The following is a 16,457-nucleotide window of genomic DNA, read 5'->3' as shown; positions in this document are numbered from 1 at the left end:
ATGTGCAGAAGTGGCTCTGGAATGGCACTGTTACAAGCAGGTTTGCAACAGGTTTGTATCCCAGTGGGAGCCATGGGAAACCCACAATGGGATCCAGGTGTCCTGCCAGCACCACCCCATACACCTAGCACAGAAGATGTTAGCAGACATGTTTAACGAGCAAAGCTCAGAGTTGAGCTGTTCAGTGGATGGCACATGCAGAGGGAGAAGAGTTCCCCAGATGGACAATGCCCTCTGACCCGTCCACCCAGCTCATACCTTGCCCAGAACTGCTGGGCTGAGTGGTGCAGGGATACCAGCTCCATCCCAAGAGCCTGGGACTAGGGATAAGAAGCGACACCCAGCCGTGGTCTCAGCTGGTTTCCTGGCCAGTTTGGTGGGGTTGCTTGCCCCAGGGGGTGCAGGGAGCTCTCTCAGTCACTGAGGGCCCCCAATTCAGGCTCTGGAGCAGAGCTGAGCAAAAATCTCTGCAAATCGTGAGCTTTGAGACATCCACCTCGGTGCAGTGTGACTGCAGTGCTGGAGCGCCTCGCTCGGATTCCTCCGGGTTAGGCAAGCTTCTCCTCCCGCTGCTTTCTTTTCTCGTTGCTCTTTCCATGAGCACTGACAGCAGATCTGCTGAAGGGGCACTTTTACAACCTAATCCCAATAAAAGACAGCAGCTGCTGGTGCAGAAACCCTGGGCAAGAGCATGCCTGGATGGCCCAAAGTAATGTGTTTTGGTATTAATTACAAACCCTTTTTGTATCTGCCACTTTCAAAGTGGTTCTTAACAAAAAATAATAATAATGGAATGGCAAATATGCCAAAAGCGATTATTTATGCACGTTCAGCGTTATTTGATCTCGGTCAGTTACTACTATGTCCCAAAGAAGAGGCTGGAAAAGCAAATCTTTCCCCTCTCCAACCCCCCCCCCCCCCTTTTTTTTTTTTTTTAAGGAGATAGGGACTAACATTTTCACGTTGTCAGAAGCGATGCCGCCTCGCTCCGCTGGCCAGGGCGTTTACACAGAAAACGCTTTTGAGGGGTGAGCGGCCACATGGGGAAGGGGGGAACGGGGGCAGCAGAGACCCCGGCACCACACCGGGCTATAGATAAAATAAAAAAGTGATGGGGATGGGCCCTCCGAAGGCAGAGCCTGCATCTCTCCTTTCCCCAGGCAAAGGGAACAAGATCTCTCTTCTTTATATTTCTTTTCCTTGTTCTTACTTTTTATTATTATTAGTTTTAAACATAGCTTTTCCCACTGTAAGAGGTGTACGTTTAATTACAAAAGGGCCTTTTTCTGTTGTAATCTGTTTCCAGTTCAATTCCTTTGCTGGATAAATCCCTTAAACGTGTTGTCATTCCTTATTTATTGATTGCAGGTATTTGGGGTTTAATTGAGCAAGTCGGTCGTGGCCCAGGGCAGGAGTGGCGCTACATGAGCAATTAAATCTGATTAGCCCGAGCCCTTTAAGCCCCAGCTGGGTGATTGATAACCGAGACCAACATTCTTCAATTGACTCGCTACATCAAAAAGGAGAAAGGCTTAGAGGAGAAACGCATGGGTCCAACATGAAAAATAGCAAAGGAGCCGAGCAGATTAGATTTGCAAAGGAGCTGAGCTAACGGCGAGGGGAGCAGGGAAAACAGTCCTGGTCAGCCCATAAAATAAATCCGTAAGTGTCTCCTCCTTTAAAACTCAGCCAAGGCTGCCTTTTTTTTTTTTTTTTTTTTTTTCCCCTCCCTTCTTCTTTAAGAGGCTAAAGTGACCCGAACTGGAGCGAAAACGGGTAAAGGCAGCGGAGCTCGGATTTTAACACTCCTCAGCCCTCGGAGCTGAGCTCCATCCATAAAGCTGTCGTCTGTTTGTCCGCTCCGTCATTACACTTTTTGCCCGGTAGTTTAAGAAAATAAACTAGGAGGGAGAACAGGAGTGAGTAACCCCCATTTATCAAGCTGATGGATGTCCCGGGTCTCCCTTTGGCGGGGGGGACAGGGCTCCGACGCGGGGAGAGGGATGTCCCTGCCCCCGCAGCGTGTCCCTGCCCCTGCTCCCCGGGTGAGGCGGCACCCGCCGGCGGCCTGGGGGACACGGATGCTCCGAGGTTCAAGTCACCGCCCTGGGAGAGGTCGCAGCGCTCCTCCCGGCCGCTGCGCTGGCTGGTGCTGCGCGAAGGGCTACCGACTCAGCCCTGCCACGCTCTCGGGAGCCGCTCTGGGGAAGCACCCCCGGCAGCCTGGCTTTCTGCTCGACACTGGGGAGGGGGGGGGTGCAGGCAGCTCCCGGGTCGGCCGAGCCCCCGCCGTGCCAGACCGCAGGGCTCCCGCCTGACGCGCGGGGGCACCGCGCCGGCACCGCCCGCCTCATCCCGCATCACAGCGGAGGCGGCTCGACGGGAGAAATCAAAGCCGGGGGGGGGCGGGGGGCGGCACGGAGCCCGCGGGGCAGCGCCCCGGGCCGGGCAGGACGCGGGCTGCCACCCGCCGGGGCGGCGGGGCCGGGGCGGCGGGGCCGGGGCGGCGGGGCCGGGGCGGCGGGGCCGGGGCGGCGGGGCCGGGGCGGCGGGGCCGGGGCGGCGGGGCCGGGGCGGCGGGGCCGGGGCGGCGGGGCCGGGGCGGCGGGGCCGGGGCGGCGGGGCCGGGGCGGCGGGGCCGGGGCTCCCCTCCTTCTCCCTCGGATCAAACCAGCTTGAAAGCAGCAGAAATCACTGGGAGGGGAGGAGGACGTCAGCAGGAGCTGGACTTCTAAAAACCGTTCCGCCCCATAGGCTTTAATATTAAAAACCCCCTAGGAGTCTCAGACACTGTATTAATTAGTGCAACCACCCATGAAAAGTTGGGTTTGGAACAGCATTCTTTGCCCTGTGTGAAACAGCAACCCTAATAAACAATTGTTAACTTGGCCTATTGCCTCTGGTAAATTACACAGCATTAAAAAATAATGCTTTTCATATTAGGCAGTAATTAAAGGTTGGGACAGCTTTAAAACAAGAGGGGGAGGGGGGGAATCAAAGAAAATATAAAAATGTTCTTTCAAGAGTTATGGGAGGCTAATAAAGTATGTCTGTTATAGTGCACCACTTTGCCCCCAGCTACAGCCAAACTGGAGCCACTGCAATTGCCTCTCAATAAGATAATGATATTCCTTTCTCTGCTATTAAAAGGCTCCCAGTGCAAACTTAAAATGATTTATTTAATTTAAGAAATTATGAGGTGTAACTTCAAAGCGTAAGCCGTTAGTAATGGAAAACACCAGGTTGTTTAAAATTATAATAATAATTGTTTGGAATACAGTGACATCAAAGTGCTTTCATCACCAAATAAAATATAGCACAGACCCCCAAATCCAGTGGAGTTTATTGAGTAGACATTTTTTGGTGTGTTTTTATTATTTCCTTATCAAGAGACGTTATTTTAGCAGCTCCTTTTCTCAGCTTTGATGTTTTGACAGTCTTAAATTAATTTTATTGCATTTTTTTGGCTCGGAGATGGGAGATTATTCTGAGTGCTTATTTTTCATTATGACTTTTTTGTTTTCAAGAACCGGTTTGTTATTTAACACAGCACCTTGATAAGCGCAGTTGAAATGAATTGGCCATTACAGGTCATTAAAAAGCAAAGAATTCTGTTTTCAAGCAATCCATTACACGTCTGGGAAAATATTCCTACTTAAAACAAACTTCGAGTCGAACGCCGGCATAATCAGTTTAATAAAACGGGTAGCGCATACTTTTAAGGAACATGTTTTTTTCTTTACGAGATTCTTGCTTATTCAAAACACAGCAATCTAAGAAATACATATACAGAACATTTTGCCAAAACCGACTTGCCTTTACAGTAAGAATATCACAGAATGTTTTTAATTTCCTTGAACAGTGTTATAAAACATTAACCGTACATACATCGCTTGAGACTTTTTCCTTCCCAAGCAAAGCAGAATTATTCCAATCCCCTTAGAAAAAAAAAAAAAAAAAAGAAAAGAAAAAAAAAAGAAATGGTAGCATTTCAAAATATACTGCAGTTGCAGCTTTATAGACCGGTATTTCCACTAAAACAGCAGGGACAGAATTGCTCTGGTGTTAAAAGACTGAAATATAATGGATGGAAAGATTTTTATTCCTTTAGTGCAACTAGTTGGGAACTGCTGGTAGCACCCGCCAAATGCCTCATGGATTACGGTGGGAAACACGCATCGAGGGACTAAGGAAATCAAACCCAAAACAAAACAAAAAAGCTCAACAACAAAAAACCACCCCAAAGTCACCCCCACACACATCACCACCCCCGCTCTGGAGCCCGGCACCTAAACGGAGCGCGACCCGTCAGCGGTTCGTTCCCGGGTTTCCCACCGCGGGGATGAGCTCGGCAGTTGCCCCGAGATCCCGAAAGCTTTTCGCTGGAAAATATACCCCTTTGCTCTGGAATGAAAAAAAAAAAAAAAAAAAGGGAATAACCACTTTGGGTTTGTTTTGCGAGAGAGACTTCCTGGGCAAAGAATGTGGGTGCTGCCGAAAGGGGGTTAACGTCGGGAAATGACCCCCCGGAAAAGGCTTTTTAAATCTCCGTGGTGGCTATTGACTGCAGGCACGGGAGAAACGCGGACCGCTGGGGAGCGTTGGATTTGGGGTGTTTGTGGAGATTATTTTTTTGTTTGGTCCTGTTTAATAATTTTTTTATTATTATTTCTTTATTGTTTTACTGCAGAGATACACGTTAGCCTGCGGGGATACCAAACCGGGGATAAACGGGGGTGGGGGGGAATAAACTCTGGAGAAAGCAAAACGGTGACTTCCCCGCCCGAGCATCCCCGGGGGCGGTGGGAGCTGGGTGCCCCGCAGCTGCTCCGCGGGCTCTGGCCACCCCCTGGGGGACCAGCGCAGGGCGTGGAGCCCCCTTCCGCAGCTGCGGGGAGGCAGGGGGGAGCGGGGAGGTGGGGGGTCCTGCCTTCCGTGGGGCCCACTCCTCCTGCCGCGAGTGTCCAGCGCTCACCCCCAAAAATCCTGCAAAGCCCCGCGTGTGCGCAAATCAGGCACTCTGGCGCCTATGGCACTCGCGCGGCGAGGCGCGGGCGCTATATGGCAATGTACAGCTCACCACTATGGAGACACGTGTGCGCGCGCACACGCGCGTACCCGTGCGGTGTATGAGTGCGTGTAAATCCGCGGTACGGCGATGCCCGCGCCAAGGAGACCGCACAGGGGCGCGGAGCGGGGCATGCTGCTGCAGGACCCCGCTTGCCCCCCGGACCTGCTCAGCATGGAGGTCAGCTGCGCACCCCGGACCCCCCCTCCCCGCGCTGGCATCCGCGGAGCAGGTGTTCGCTCCTGAGCCGAGCCCCCGCTGCCCGGAGCCGGTGCCCAGCCGGGAGAGGCTCCATCCCTGACGGTAGGGCCGGCGAGGGCCCGGGGTCCCCCCGGGTCGCCGCTGCCGCCCCGCCGCGCTGGGTGCCCGCAGCCCCCGGCCGCGCAGCGAGGCTCCCGGCAGAGATCAAACCCGGCGCCCTCGGGCACGCCGCAGCCAGCGCGTTTTCCTCCTTCCCCATAAAATGCAGGAATTCCGGGCTTTGACAAGGCAACGTGACAACATGAAATGTAGGCTCCGAGCGCCCGTGGCTTTAGGTAATGAACGCTTGGCCGTAGAGACTCAGAAAGCCCATTCCTAACTGTTTATGTCAACAAATCCATCCCTTGGGAATTAAGGTCCCGGGAGAGCCGCGCTGTGCCCGGCTGGCCTAAGCCGCCATTCAGCAAGTCGGGACTTTAAGGATCGGGATAATTTATCGCGCTGTTTTTAATGTTTATTATTTATTACTCTAATTATTTTTCACTTTCTATTGGGAATTTAAAATATATAGATGTACCTGGAACAGATGCCAACTCCTTTCAGTCTCACTCAACTTCTAATCATCGCATCTGCTTTGTGTCAGAAAATACTTTGGGAACAATTTAACTTTGCATTAAAATAACTAATTAAAGCCACACCTCCACAGCCTCTTGCGAAAGTGGAGGAGGAATTTCAGTAAGTGCATCGCTTTTAATGATAGCATTCTGATTTCCCTGCCTCGCTGTAATTTATTCAGTTACAGATCTGCCTGCGGGGCAGCTCCCATTAGGCCGATGATGAAGTCTCATGAGTAAAGCTTGACACCTCCCTCCTAATAAAATATAATACTCAATTAACTCGGCCTTTCTGAAGGCCTTAATTGGAACAAGCTAATAATGGGCGCAGGGTGAATTGTCATGCCATCCGCAAGCTCGGGGAAGGTGTCACGGATCCGTCCTGCCTTTCCCATGCAGCAGAGGTTGTAACCGAGATTTGGAAGCTTTTCCTTCAACACCCTTGTGTTCTGCAATAAATCTGTATCCATTTAAGGATCTATCATAACACACACAAAGCTCCTGCGCTCAAAGAATATCCAGCGAAAAGATTTAGCTGTAATCCCTGACACAGCTGATTTATACCGAAGGTTAAAAAATACCGCTGGTTTATTTATAACCGGCCCGGCCCAGCTAGGAGAGCACTCGGGACAGCCGGGCGGGGAGGGAGAGGGGCGAGGGGGCTTTACCCTGCCCGGGACTCAGGGGGAGAACACTTCAGAAAGAGGGAGCCCGAGAAAGAAGCGGTTGTCTCCGGTTTTTATGCGGCAGTAAATACTAATTTGAAAAGTCTGCACGGAGATTATGTTCCCCCAGCTTTGTTCCCTGCAGTTGCCAAGCGGGAAGGTTAACAGCGTTCGGGAGCGTTTCGGAGTCGGGAGCGGGGCGAGCGGGGCGGGATCCGCGATGCCCGCAGCTCCCCGAGCCGCTGCCCCCGCCCGCAGCCGCTCCCTCGCAGCCCCCGCGGCTTTCACCCCCCGGCCCGCTCCCTCTCGCACGGCAGAGGCCGGATCCGGCGTGGTGCTGAGCGCCGCCGGCGCGGGGGGCGGGCGGGCTGTGCCCGCCGGGGAGCGCTGCCCCGGTACCGGTGCGGGGCGAGCTGCGGGGCGAGCGCTGGAGCCGGGGCGAGCTCTCCTCTGCCCAGCCCGGTTAAATCGCTCGGCGCTTTCGACAGAGGCGAATTCCCCCTTTTCTCCATCTGGGATCCCGAAGGTCACTCCTGACCCGCACGAGCCTCCTGCAACAAAAACGTACATTGTGCCCGCACGGCGCCTGGGCATGAGGCGGTACATACCCCTGCCCCCCGGGTGCCCCTCGTACCTGAGCACCCCCTCTCCCCCCTCGCCAAAAGGGCCCGGGGCGAGCGGTCCAGCCCCTGCTCCCCAGGGGAGCATCCCTTGAGGCAGGCTGTCCTGAAAACCCTGGGGCAGCGCCGACGGCAACCGGGACCCCCGGAATGCGGCTGTACTGGGGGACAGCAGGGTCCCTGACAGGTCTTACCTGTCCAAAATTACCCCCCACTATGCGGGGGTCGAGACTAGTCTCCCACCAAAGCATGGATTTGAGGTCAATGGGAAGGCGAGTCGAAGGGAGAGTCCCGAGCAAAAAAAAGCGCACGGGCTAAGAAAAGTGATGGAAACATCACCGGAGTATGATGTTGTAAAGAACAGAGGCGCCTAAAAGCGGTTGTTAAAAACAAGGAAACCTCATAAAAGGTTTGGCTTTCGACTTTGAATTGTTGACTTGCAATTCACCTTCATGTGCTGCAAATTTGGCTTTAATTCAGATTCAGAAAAGGGAAGTAATCATAAAGGCAACCCAAACATTCCTTTGAACTTGACCCAGCCTTGCAAAACACACACGGAGAGAAGTTACCTTTTAAAGAACTCCAAACACTCAAGAGACCCACACGCGATTAAACATGTTTTTTCTTTTTTAATTTAATTCGAAATAAAAGATAAGAAATAATAAATCTTCAATAAAATATATAAAATTGTACAAGGCATCCCTTTCAAAGGGACTTTCCTATAATGGAAGATTGGGGGTAAGGGGAAAGGAGAGGGAAAGTTCATCTATAGTGGGTCCCAGGCAGCAACAGTGCCTGGGTCAAAACAAACCAAAACCAGCAAAACCTCGTGGCTTTTTTTTTTTCTCGTTTTTCTGCTTTTTTGTCTGTTTTTTTCTTCCACAACAACATGCTAAGAAAGTAAATCCAGGAGAAGCTCTGCCTTCAGTGCTCCACAGCCTTCGGACTAACTTTCTCACAAAGTTTAGCAAGAGTAATACACATAATACAATAGTTACAAGGAGAAGCCTGGAGAAGATACTGCCAGCGCTCGGGGAGCTCCCACGGGGACAGACAGGTTACGCAGTCTCTTGGCACCCCACCGTCCTACTAGTAGGGTTGTTTGTGATACCTGGATCTCTCTTAAGAAGGGCTTGAAGCATGAGTCACTTACATTGGCATCCTTAGCAAGGGAAGAAGAGGAAGACTCGGGGGGTTCTTCTATTTAACCGAGACTGTTGCAAATAGTAATAAAAAAACCCAAAAAAACCAGACATGTCCCAGAAGTGTTCAATAATCCTTTGCTCACCACCACTGTGGAAACAACCCACATCTTCTTTCCCCAGAAAGCTTCCTTCCCTCTTTTCTCATTTTCAATGAACATTGCAGAGCCAAGACTACCTGGCTGTAGCCAAAAATTTCTAAGCATGCCAATAGGAAGAGATAACGACCAGCCTGCCTAATAACCCTCCCTTGCATGTTACCTCCCCTCACAGTGCTTTACAAATGCTGAAGCTATTTATACAGATAAAGGCATTACAGGAGCCTACGGTGGAGAAAACCACGCTCTACATTTAGGAGCCCCACTGTTCATCTCCTTGCAAACATCTGTCGAGGTTCGGACTGCAAAAATATTCCCTACCCCCAGAAATGCAGGAACTTGCTGGCTCTGAACTTCACTCAGACTCTACTGGGTCTAGTTTCTATTTACACGGTGTCTCTAGCTAAGGGCTCTGCTTTCTTTAAAAAAAAAAAAACAAAAACAAAACAACAAAAAACAAACAACAAAACCTTGATTACACCTTTTTATTTCCCTCCCCCCTGCCACCAAATTAACTGATGGAAACAAGAGTGTGGGTTTAGGGCATGCACCCCTCTTACTTTAAACATGTGTTGGGCCCCATCAGGAAGGCATCAGGAAATCTCTGCCTTTTTAAGATGAGATTGCTTTTTCACCTGTTCTTTTTTATTCTAGTTTCACGTGCACTGTATAAAACCCCTAAATTTGCTCAAATGTTTTTTTCTTTTTGTTTGTTTGTTTTTACATTTTTTTTCTTTGAGGATCAGACTCTCAGCGCTCAGAGCACGCTCAGAAGACACCCAACCCATAGCGTACAGGATGTCTTGCTTTGCTAACGCAAACTCCCGTACACTCAGGATGGCAGATAGAAGCGTGCAGAAAGAACAGCCAGTACTGGCTGGGGTACTGCCTTCTCAGGGTCGGACATGATCCACCAGGAAGTCTGTCTCACTGTCGCTTTGTCTTTCTGATCTTCTTAGGATAAGTGGTACATGCTATATCCAACAGGAGTAGCATAGAGTCCAACGGGCGGGATAGGCAGCACAGGTCTGTGAAAAGGGTAGGATGTTCCATACAGTGAGGCAGCCTGGATGGGAGAGTTGATGGGGAAAGGGAGGCTGAATCCCGACGGCAACATGGGCTTCGCTGCCATTTTGAGCTTCTCTAGTTCAGCCTCCTGCAGTCTCTTGGCCTTGGCCCTCCGATTCTGGAACCAGATTTTGACCTGGGTCTCTGTGAGGTTGAGGGAGCTGGAGAACTCGGCTCTCTCGGCGATGGACAGATACTGCTTCTGGCGGAACTTGCGCTCCAGAGCCAGCAGCTGGGAAGTGGTGAATGGGGTTCGGGGCTTCCTATTCGTCTTGTGCTTCCTCAGGGTGCAGGCAGTGGGGCTCAGGTGTCCTGCAAGGAAGGGAAAGGCCAGTTATCACAACGCAGGGGGACCTGAGTGCTCTGGAGAGATGCCGCGTTTGAGAGGGCTGGGGTGGGAAGGGAGGGGGGGGGGGTTAAGGGAGTGTCCCACCAGGCAATACCCTCAAAACAGGGGATCCTTTTGCAAGTGGTTCTGGAAATATTTTTCTGGCCAAACTTATGTTCACAGGACTTCAGCAGACGTCCTGGAAATGTGAAATTTTGCCTCAGTGATTTCAAAGGGACAGCCTGTAGGCAATCAGGGCACGAAGGATTCACAGGCACACACACAGCAGATTGCTTTAGGAGTCACATCACAGGGGTCTAGAACACACAGAACAGCATCTTGGTAGCTGCAGAACTGGATGAATAACTGCAGCAACGCACGGGACGAGCATACAGGCAAAAGTAAGAGACCCACAAAAGAACAGTGCTGCAAGAGACAAGCCCAGCCCAGCCCTGCGCCAGGGTTTCTCCACCAAATGCAACAAGTCAACCCTATCTTTTTTTTCTGACAGCTGAAGAAGTGGGTATGATAATTTTTGTCATTTAGATAACTGGGCATTTTTCTTACTATTTCTTCTTCAAGAGCAACCTTCTCTTCTGCTTTATAACTTTTCAAGGAGTATTTTCTGGTTTTGAACAAGTATAAAAAAAAAAAAAAAGCAGTGTACATTTCATTCAACATTTAGTTTTTATGACATTTGCCCATCTAAAAAAATGAAGACATAGCTACAAGCATCCGTAGCCAATAAAAGTCAGGAAATCTACTACCTTTTGTGCTTGCCTTGTAACCCTAACCAGGTTAGGCACATGTGCCCGGGACAGCACATCGCTGACTTGTCTTTAGACTCATTTTGCATTTCACTAATAATTTTGCAATCTCAAGAACGATTAAAAACCCTGTGGCTGACTTCAAAAGCTCAGCGATTTGGCTGTGTTTTGGATTGCTCCCGGGGCATACGACCAGCTCCCCTGGCTCCCCAGCCTGATACAGAAAAGGACACCCAGGCTGCTCTTAAGAGGCTGCTAAATTTTGTACTTGCTGCAGTGTCTGCTTCAAACGCTTGTTAGTATTTGCACGTCGTGTTTTCTGGACCCATTTCACTTTCCTTTTATTTTTTAAAATAAAGTGAACCCCGAAGCTGTTTAAGTGCATATCGGGCAATTAAAAAAATCCCACGAGGAAAACGTTCAAAAGTTGAGAGAGGGGAGGGAGAGAACAGCTAAGCAGAAAAAGTTAAAACTTCTCTTCTTACTCTTCTTCTAGATAACGAAAGCGAAAAATAAAACCCTCTTAGAAAACAACTTGTCAGATACCGTCTTATGATCACACGAGGGCATTTTACTAATTACGGTGCTCACCGTGACAGTCGGTTCGCTCCAAAACTAGCATTAAATTCAAACGACACTGAATGGACCCTAAATTCCCTACCGGTCACCCCGTTATCCCAGTCTCTCTTTAAAGGCAGCCCGTTCCTGTCCCCCGGGGCGCGGAGGGGCCGCCCGGCAGGGACAGCCTCCACGGGGCTACTGTCGCGACGGGCGGGCTGGCTTAGCCCGACCTGTCCCGACTTCTACGCGCAGGGGGAAACGGCAAACACATGCTTTCAAATTAAATCCCGGGTAAGTATTTCCCCGGAATACACCCAAGCGGTCAAAGGCTTCTTCCCTCCCCATCCCCCAGCCCTGATAAGCGGCGGGGACCGTCGCCATCGCTGACCCTGTCATTGCGCTTATCCCGTGACAGTCCTCAAGCCCTGGCTGCAGGCATTTGTTTCGCTGGTTTTTTTTCTATTTGTCCTCCGTTTTCTGGCCAACGCCGGACAAAAAGCATCACCCGGAGACAGCTGCCTTTTCGCGTTGTTCAAAAATCCAACTTGTACAGCTCTTCCCCCAGTTCATCCCACCCGGATTATTAATGATCGTAAATCGAGGAGCTGTTTCTAACGTCACACATCCTCCCCGCTCCACCGCCCGTGACGGACGGGCTTCCCGGGGGGAACCGGCCATCGCCCCTTGCTGTCACACCGGCTCCCAGGGACCGAGCGCCGGGAAATCGGGAAGATGAACGAGGCCGAAGGACCTTCCCTTCCCTGACCATCACTTTTCACCCCAAATCCCGCTGCCATCACCCACTGCAGTCCCTGGCGACTGAAGCCCTTGCAACGCTGTTTTGCAGATCTCACGAACCGCCGATTTTAATAGAGAAAGAATTTAGAAGTGGAAAAAAATGCACCGGGAAAAGATTAGGCCTTGTGTCTGGGGTTTGGGCAGTTTTCGAGAAGGGGTTCGAGTAGGAGCACACGCTGTTTTTCACGCTTTTCCAGCATAGTTGGGGATACATGGAAATCGCAAACGGGAGCTACGCAGGGAATGACACGGGCAGGCTGCTCTCCTCCCAGCACGTTAGAAATCAAATTAATTGGGGATTATCGCAAAGGAAAGGAAGCGACTGAAAGCCAAATCGAAATGATTGTAAAAAAAAAAAAAAGGAGCTGTAATAGCACTAAACTTCCTTCTTGCAATATTAGGTTACAGGAACAAATTCTGCGAGGCTGTCCGGCGGGACAGTCCGCGTCTGTAAAGTCACTAACTTCAGTAAAGCCGAGCGTTACATGTGCATCAGGCACGTCGGGGATGCGCGGGGAGAGCGGATCGATCTGTTAACGCAGGTGCCGACAGAAAGCCTAGCGCTGTCGGGCTGCGGCTGTCACCTTCTCCTGAAGGTACTGTTGTTTTTTTTATTTTTTAGAAGCAATTGATTTTTTTTTTTTAAGGGATGTCCCCAAAAGCGAAATGCAATTCAACGCAGACACAGCAGCGCAGCTCGAACAGCAAAAAGGGTTGAAGAAGTGACCTGTCACCTCCGGCTGGCGTGTCCCTAAGGCGGTGGGGACGGGGTCGGGAGGGATGGCAGGGGCTGAAGGGGTCATGCCCAGCCCGGGGAACCCTGGCAGGCTGCAGGCAACGCAGGAGAGAGACAAGCACCGCGCCGGGAGAGACCCGGCGGGAGACCGCGCCGGGCTGGCGGGGACTGGCGGGGACACCTCCCGACCTCACAGGATGGCTTTGCCACGCATGGTGTCAGGGAGAAAGGAACCGGGAGAATTCCCAGTTCTCCTTGCATCGAGATAACATAAACGGACGAACTGGCAGCCGGCGAGACGTGTGTCGGGAAAGGCAGCTCCTGATCTTTCTATGTTTTTTAAAAAAATATGTATTTTTATATACCTGCGTATAACAATCTGTAACTGTATGAACGCAGAGATATAACATACATATGAAGAAATCCGTAACGCACACATACCACTCACACACATGTAGATGGAAATACATATATAAAATGTACTGCACATATTCAGCGCGCTGCGCGCATCCCGGCGCCCGGCGAGCAGCGCAGCTCGGGGCCGGGGCTCTGCGCCCGCCCGCCCTCGCCCCCCGGCCGCCGGCGCAGCCCCCGGCGCCGCTCCCCCGGCCACTCACTTGGCGGCGGGGAATATCTCCCGGCCTCCTGGATCCAGGACGTGCCGTCCTCCGAGTTCTCCGATTTGACCGAGGCGGTGTCGAAGGTTTTTGTAAGCGCCCCGGGGGGGCTGTGCGCGTCCCGGGAGCCGTGACCAGGCAGCAGCAGGTTCCTGGAGGTGCCCACGGCCGCCCCGTCGGCGCTGCCCCCCGCCGCGGCCAGCGGCAGCTCTTTGGGGGGTTTCTTGTCGGACATGAGGGCTTCCACGCTGAACGGCAAGCTGGACACCTTGACTTTGTGGTGCTCCTCGGCGCCGGCCGCCGGGCCCTCCTCGTCGGAGGAGAAAACCTCCTTCGCCTTGGAAGGAGAAGCCATCGCGGGTGCGGAGGGAGGCTGGAGCGGGGCCGCCCGGGGAGCTGCGCTGCGCCTCTGCCCGGCCCTGCGCGGGGACTGCGCGAGTGAGGCGCTGCGGGGCCGCCCCCCTTTTTCCCCCCTCTGGGGGCTCCCGGCTCTTTCCTCCTTTGGGAAGTGGAGTAAACGCCGCGCCGGCCAATCAGAGCCCGCGCTGGGCCTGACGTCGCGGGGTGACTCATGCCATTGGCTCGGAGGGCCGCGGAGGGCGGAAACCTTTTTTTTTTTTTTTTTGTCGGGCCGATGCCGTCGGGGGGGCCCCCGCCGCTCCGAAATGAATTAGGAGTTAATGACACGGGCAGCCAGCGGGGCTGTGCCATTAAGGAGCCGTCCAGGGCTATAATCATAGCGAAGCAAGAGAAAAAGCCGCCGGGGTAATTAAGGCTGATGATTAGGCGAAGAAGAAACTTCAGAAGAGCGCGGCTCTGCCTCCTCCCGCCGCCGGCCCGGCTCCTCCCGGCCCCCCCGGCCCCCTCTGCCGCCCCGTCGAGTACCGACGCGCCCCCGCCCCCCGGAACGCCCCCCCCGGAGCGGCCCCCCCCCGGAATGGGGATCCTTTCTGCTGTCACTGGTTAGGGGCTGCGGGGTGCCGGACCCCGCTCAGCCCGACGCCCCCGCGGGGGGACGCGGGCCCCTGCTCCCCCCCGCTCGTTTTTCATCCCAAAAGGTTTTTTTTTTTGTTTGCGTTCCCTCGGCATCAGGACCCAAGTCGGGCAAAACCACCCTGCAGAGGTTAGATCTGTAATTATTATTTTTTTCCAGCGTCAATTACACACGTGATGAATGGATGAGCTTTAATAAATTAGGGGCACGCAGCCCTTAATTAAGAGGCATATCAAACCTGTACTGTGAAAGAGATTCTCTCACTTTTTGACTTCCTACCAGTGGTATGAATAAAGAGTATCCTTTAAAAAGCGTTTCTAATTACCGCGCAGATAAAAGCAAATGCATATTGTTCTTTTCATAATTATTTTAATCTTATGGCGAGCGTTATTTCATGCTGTGCCCGCAACTTTCTCTGGGTTTTTGGGTTTTTGTTGTTGTTGTTGTTTTTTAACATCCAGGAAATGCAGAGTTGGGGAACTGTTTTGGTGTAATAAGTTATAACTGGGGCTCTAAAAAGCAAAATACTGCAGGAAGGCAGCAGTGCCTCTGCCCAGGTGAGGGGTTGCGTGGCACAGCTCCTCACCCCAAGCCCTGGCCTCAGGGCCAGCTGGGACACAGCTTGATCCTCGGCAGCAGCAGGACTCTGCTCCCTGAGCACGTTTCCTTCTCTCACTTCCACAAAACATGCAGGATTTCACTAGCTCTTCTTGTGCTTGATTTCGACTCCTGACTTTCCTGTCAGCCCATGTGGCAGTCTTGGAAGCCCCCAGTCCTGTTAACACAAATCATGACTTCCCACTCCCTCTGCAGCCTGCTGATGATACCTTTTCCTAGAGGACAGTTTGGGAGCTGCTTTTGGGAGAGGAACTGCTCCAGTGCCGATTTTCTTTGGGCTGTGCTCCTCTACCTAGGCCAAACCAGAGAGCATCTCAAGGATGGGGCTGTACTGGGTGCGCTGCACTGGGCCCGGGGGTCCCCCAACCCCTTATAACCCTGGTCAATCAACCCCCCTACCCCCCTCACCCCCACCCCAGTCAGCCAACAAGTATCTGAGCCCGTCCTGTCCTAACTCTGATAGCATCTCGCCTGGTGCCACGGATGTCAAATTGGGACTGGGGCATGCGATTGAGGTGTGAGGAGTGTGGGAGGACATGTATGAGAAGCTGTGTTACAAAACCCCACTCATCAGTGGGACTAATAGTAGGGTTTGCACACTCATTACTTATTGCTAGCAGTGTTGCTGCAGACCTCGACGGGTTAAGGATTTAAGCCAAGCAAGATCTGCAAAGAGAAGTGATGCCTTTCACTGCCTCAGCCCAACTAATCTGGCTGAGGCAGCCTGCAACGTTTCAGACAGCAGAGCCCTGACTTGGGCTTTACTCCAGGGGTGAAAATAGTAGCTGATCCTACAACCTGATGACTTTCCAGCTGCTCTTGCTATCTTCAGTTTGTTGCTTCTCCTTCTCCACAGAACTCATCTCTTTGCTGGAAGATCTGAGAGAGACGCAGGACTGCAGTCAGCCAGCCCCGGCCTTGCCAGCCCTGCTGCTGTAGTGGGGTTGTGTTTGCCCCTCTCCTCCCCCCCTCCCCTTCCCTTCCCTTCTCCATGCTTCCTGCACTGTGACAAGTAAATGAGAATTGATGGACATGCAGAAACAATGCCTGTGTGTCAAGAACAATGCACTGCCCGTGGAAAACCATTGTGGGGCTGCTGAAAATGCTACAGATAATTATACCGCGCTCCCAAAGTCAATGCCTGCTGGAAGGGCGCCTGGGGAAGGAGAGCTCGCAGGAGGGCAGGTCATGGTGACACTGATCACGTCCCTTGGGTGCAGGTTCTATCCCTGGGTGCTGGCTGTGGTCTGGGTGGGCAAGCTCCCACACTGTCCCCGTGGGCTTGGGGAGGCTTGTCTGCGCTGCCATCCTTTGGGAGGCTGGAGGACGGAGGGGGACCAAGGGACAAGCTTCTCTCGGCACTGTGGAGCGTAGAGCAGAAGGTGGCTCATCCTGCCTGGTTTGACTGGCTTTTGGGTGCCACAGGGGCGCCTGGGATGGCAGAGCATCACAGCGTTTGCTCATGGCGTTTGCCCTCCCCAGCATTAGCCCACCACCAGGTT

General features: G+C 52.5%; 1 protein-coding gene across 1 annotated transcript; it reads right to left on the bottom strand.

The window, feature by feature from the left end:
* Nucleotides 1–7,713: 7,713 nt before the first annotated feature.
* Nucleotides 7,714–13,794, bottom strand: MSX2 (msh homeobox 2). Its single transcript, XM_055718643.1, has 2 exons — nucleotides 13,344–13,794; nucleotides 7,714–9,848 (listed from the first exon to the last, which is right to left on the bottom strand). The coding sequence occupies exons 1-2, from the start codon at nucleotides 13,696–13,698 to the stop codon at nucleotides 9,424–9,426; spliced, it is 780 nt and encodes a 259-aa protein (XP_055574618.1). The 5' UTR covers nucleotides 13,699–13,794; the 3' UTR covers nucleotides 7,714–9,423.
* Nucleotides 13,795–16,457: the final 2,663 nt, after the last annotated feature.

The sequence above is a fragment of the Falco cherrug genome, chromosome 8, assembly GCF_023634085.1.
Source record: "Falco cherrug isolate bFalChe1 chromosome 8, bFalChe1.pri, whole genome shotgun sequence".
Classification (NCBI taxonomy): Eukaryota; Metazoa; Chordata; class Aves; order Falconiformes; family Falconidae; genus Falco; species Falco cherrug.
The sequence above is the reverse complement of the archived record's forward strand: the minus strand, read 5'-3'. Positions and strand labels throughout refer to the sequence as shown.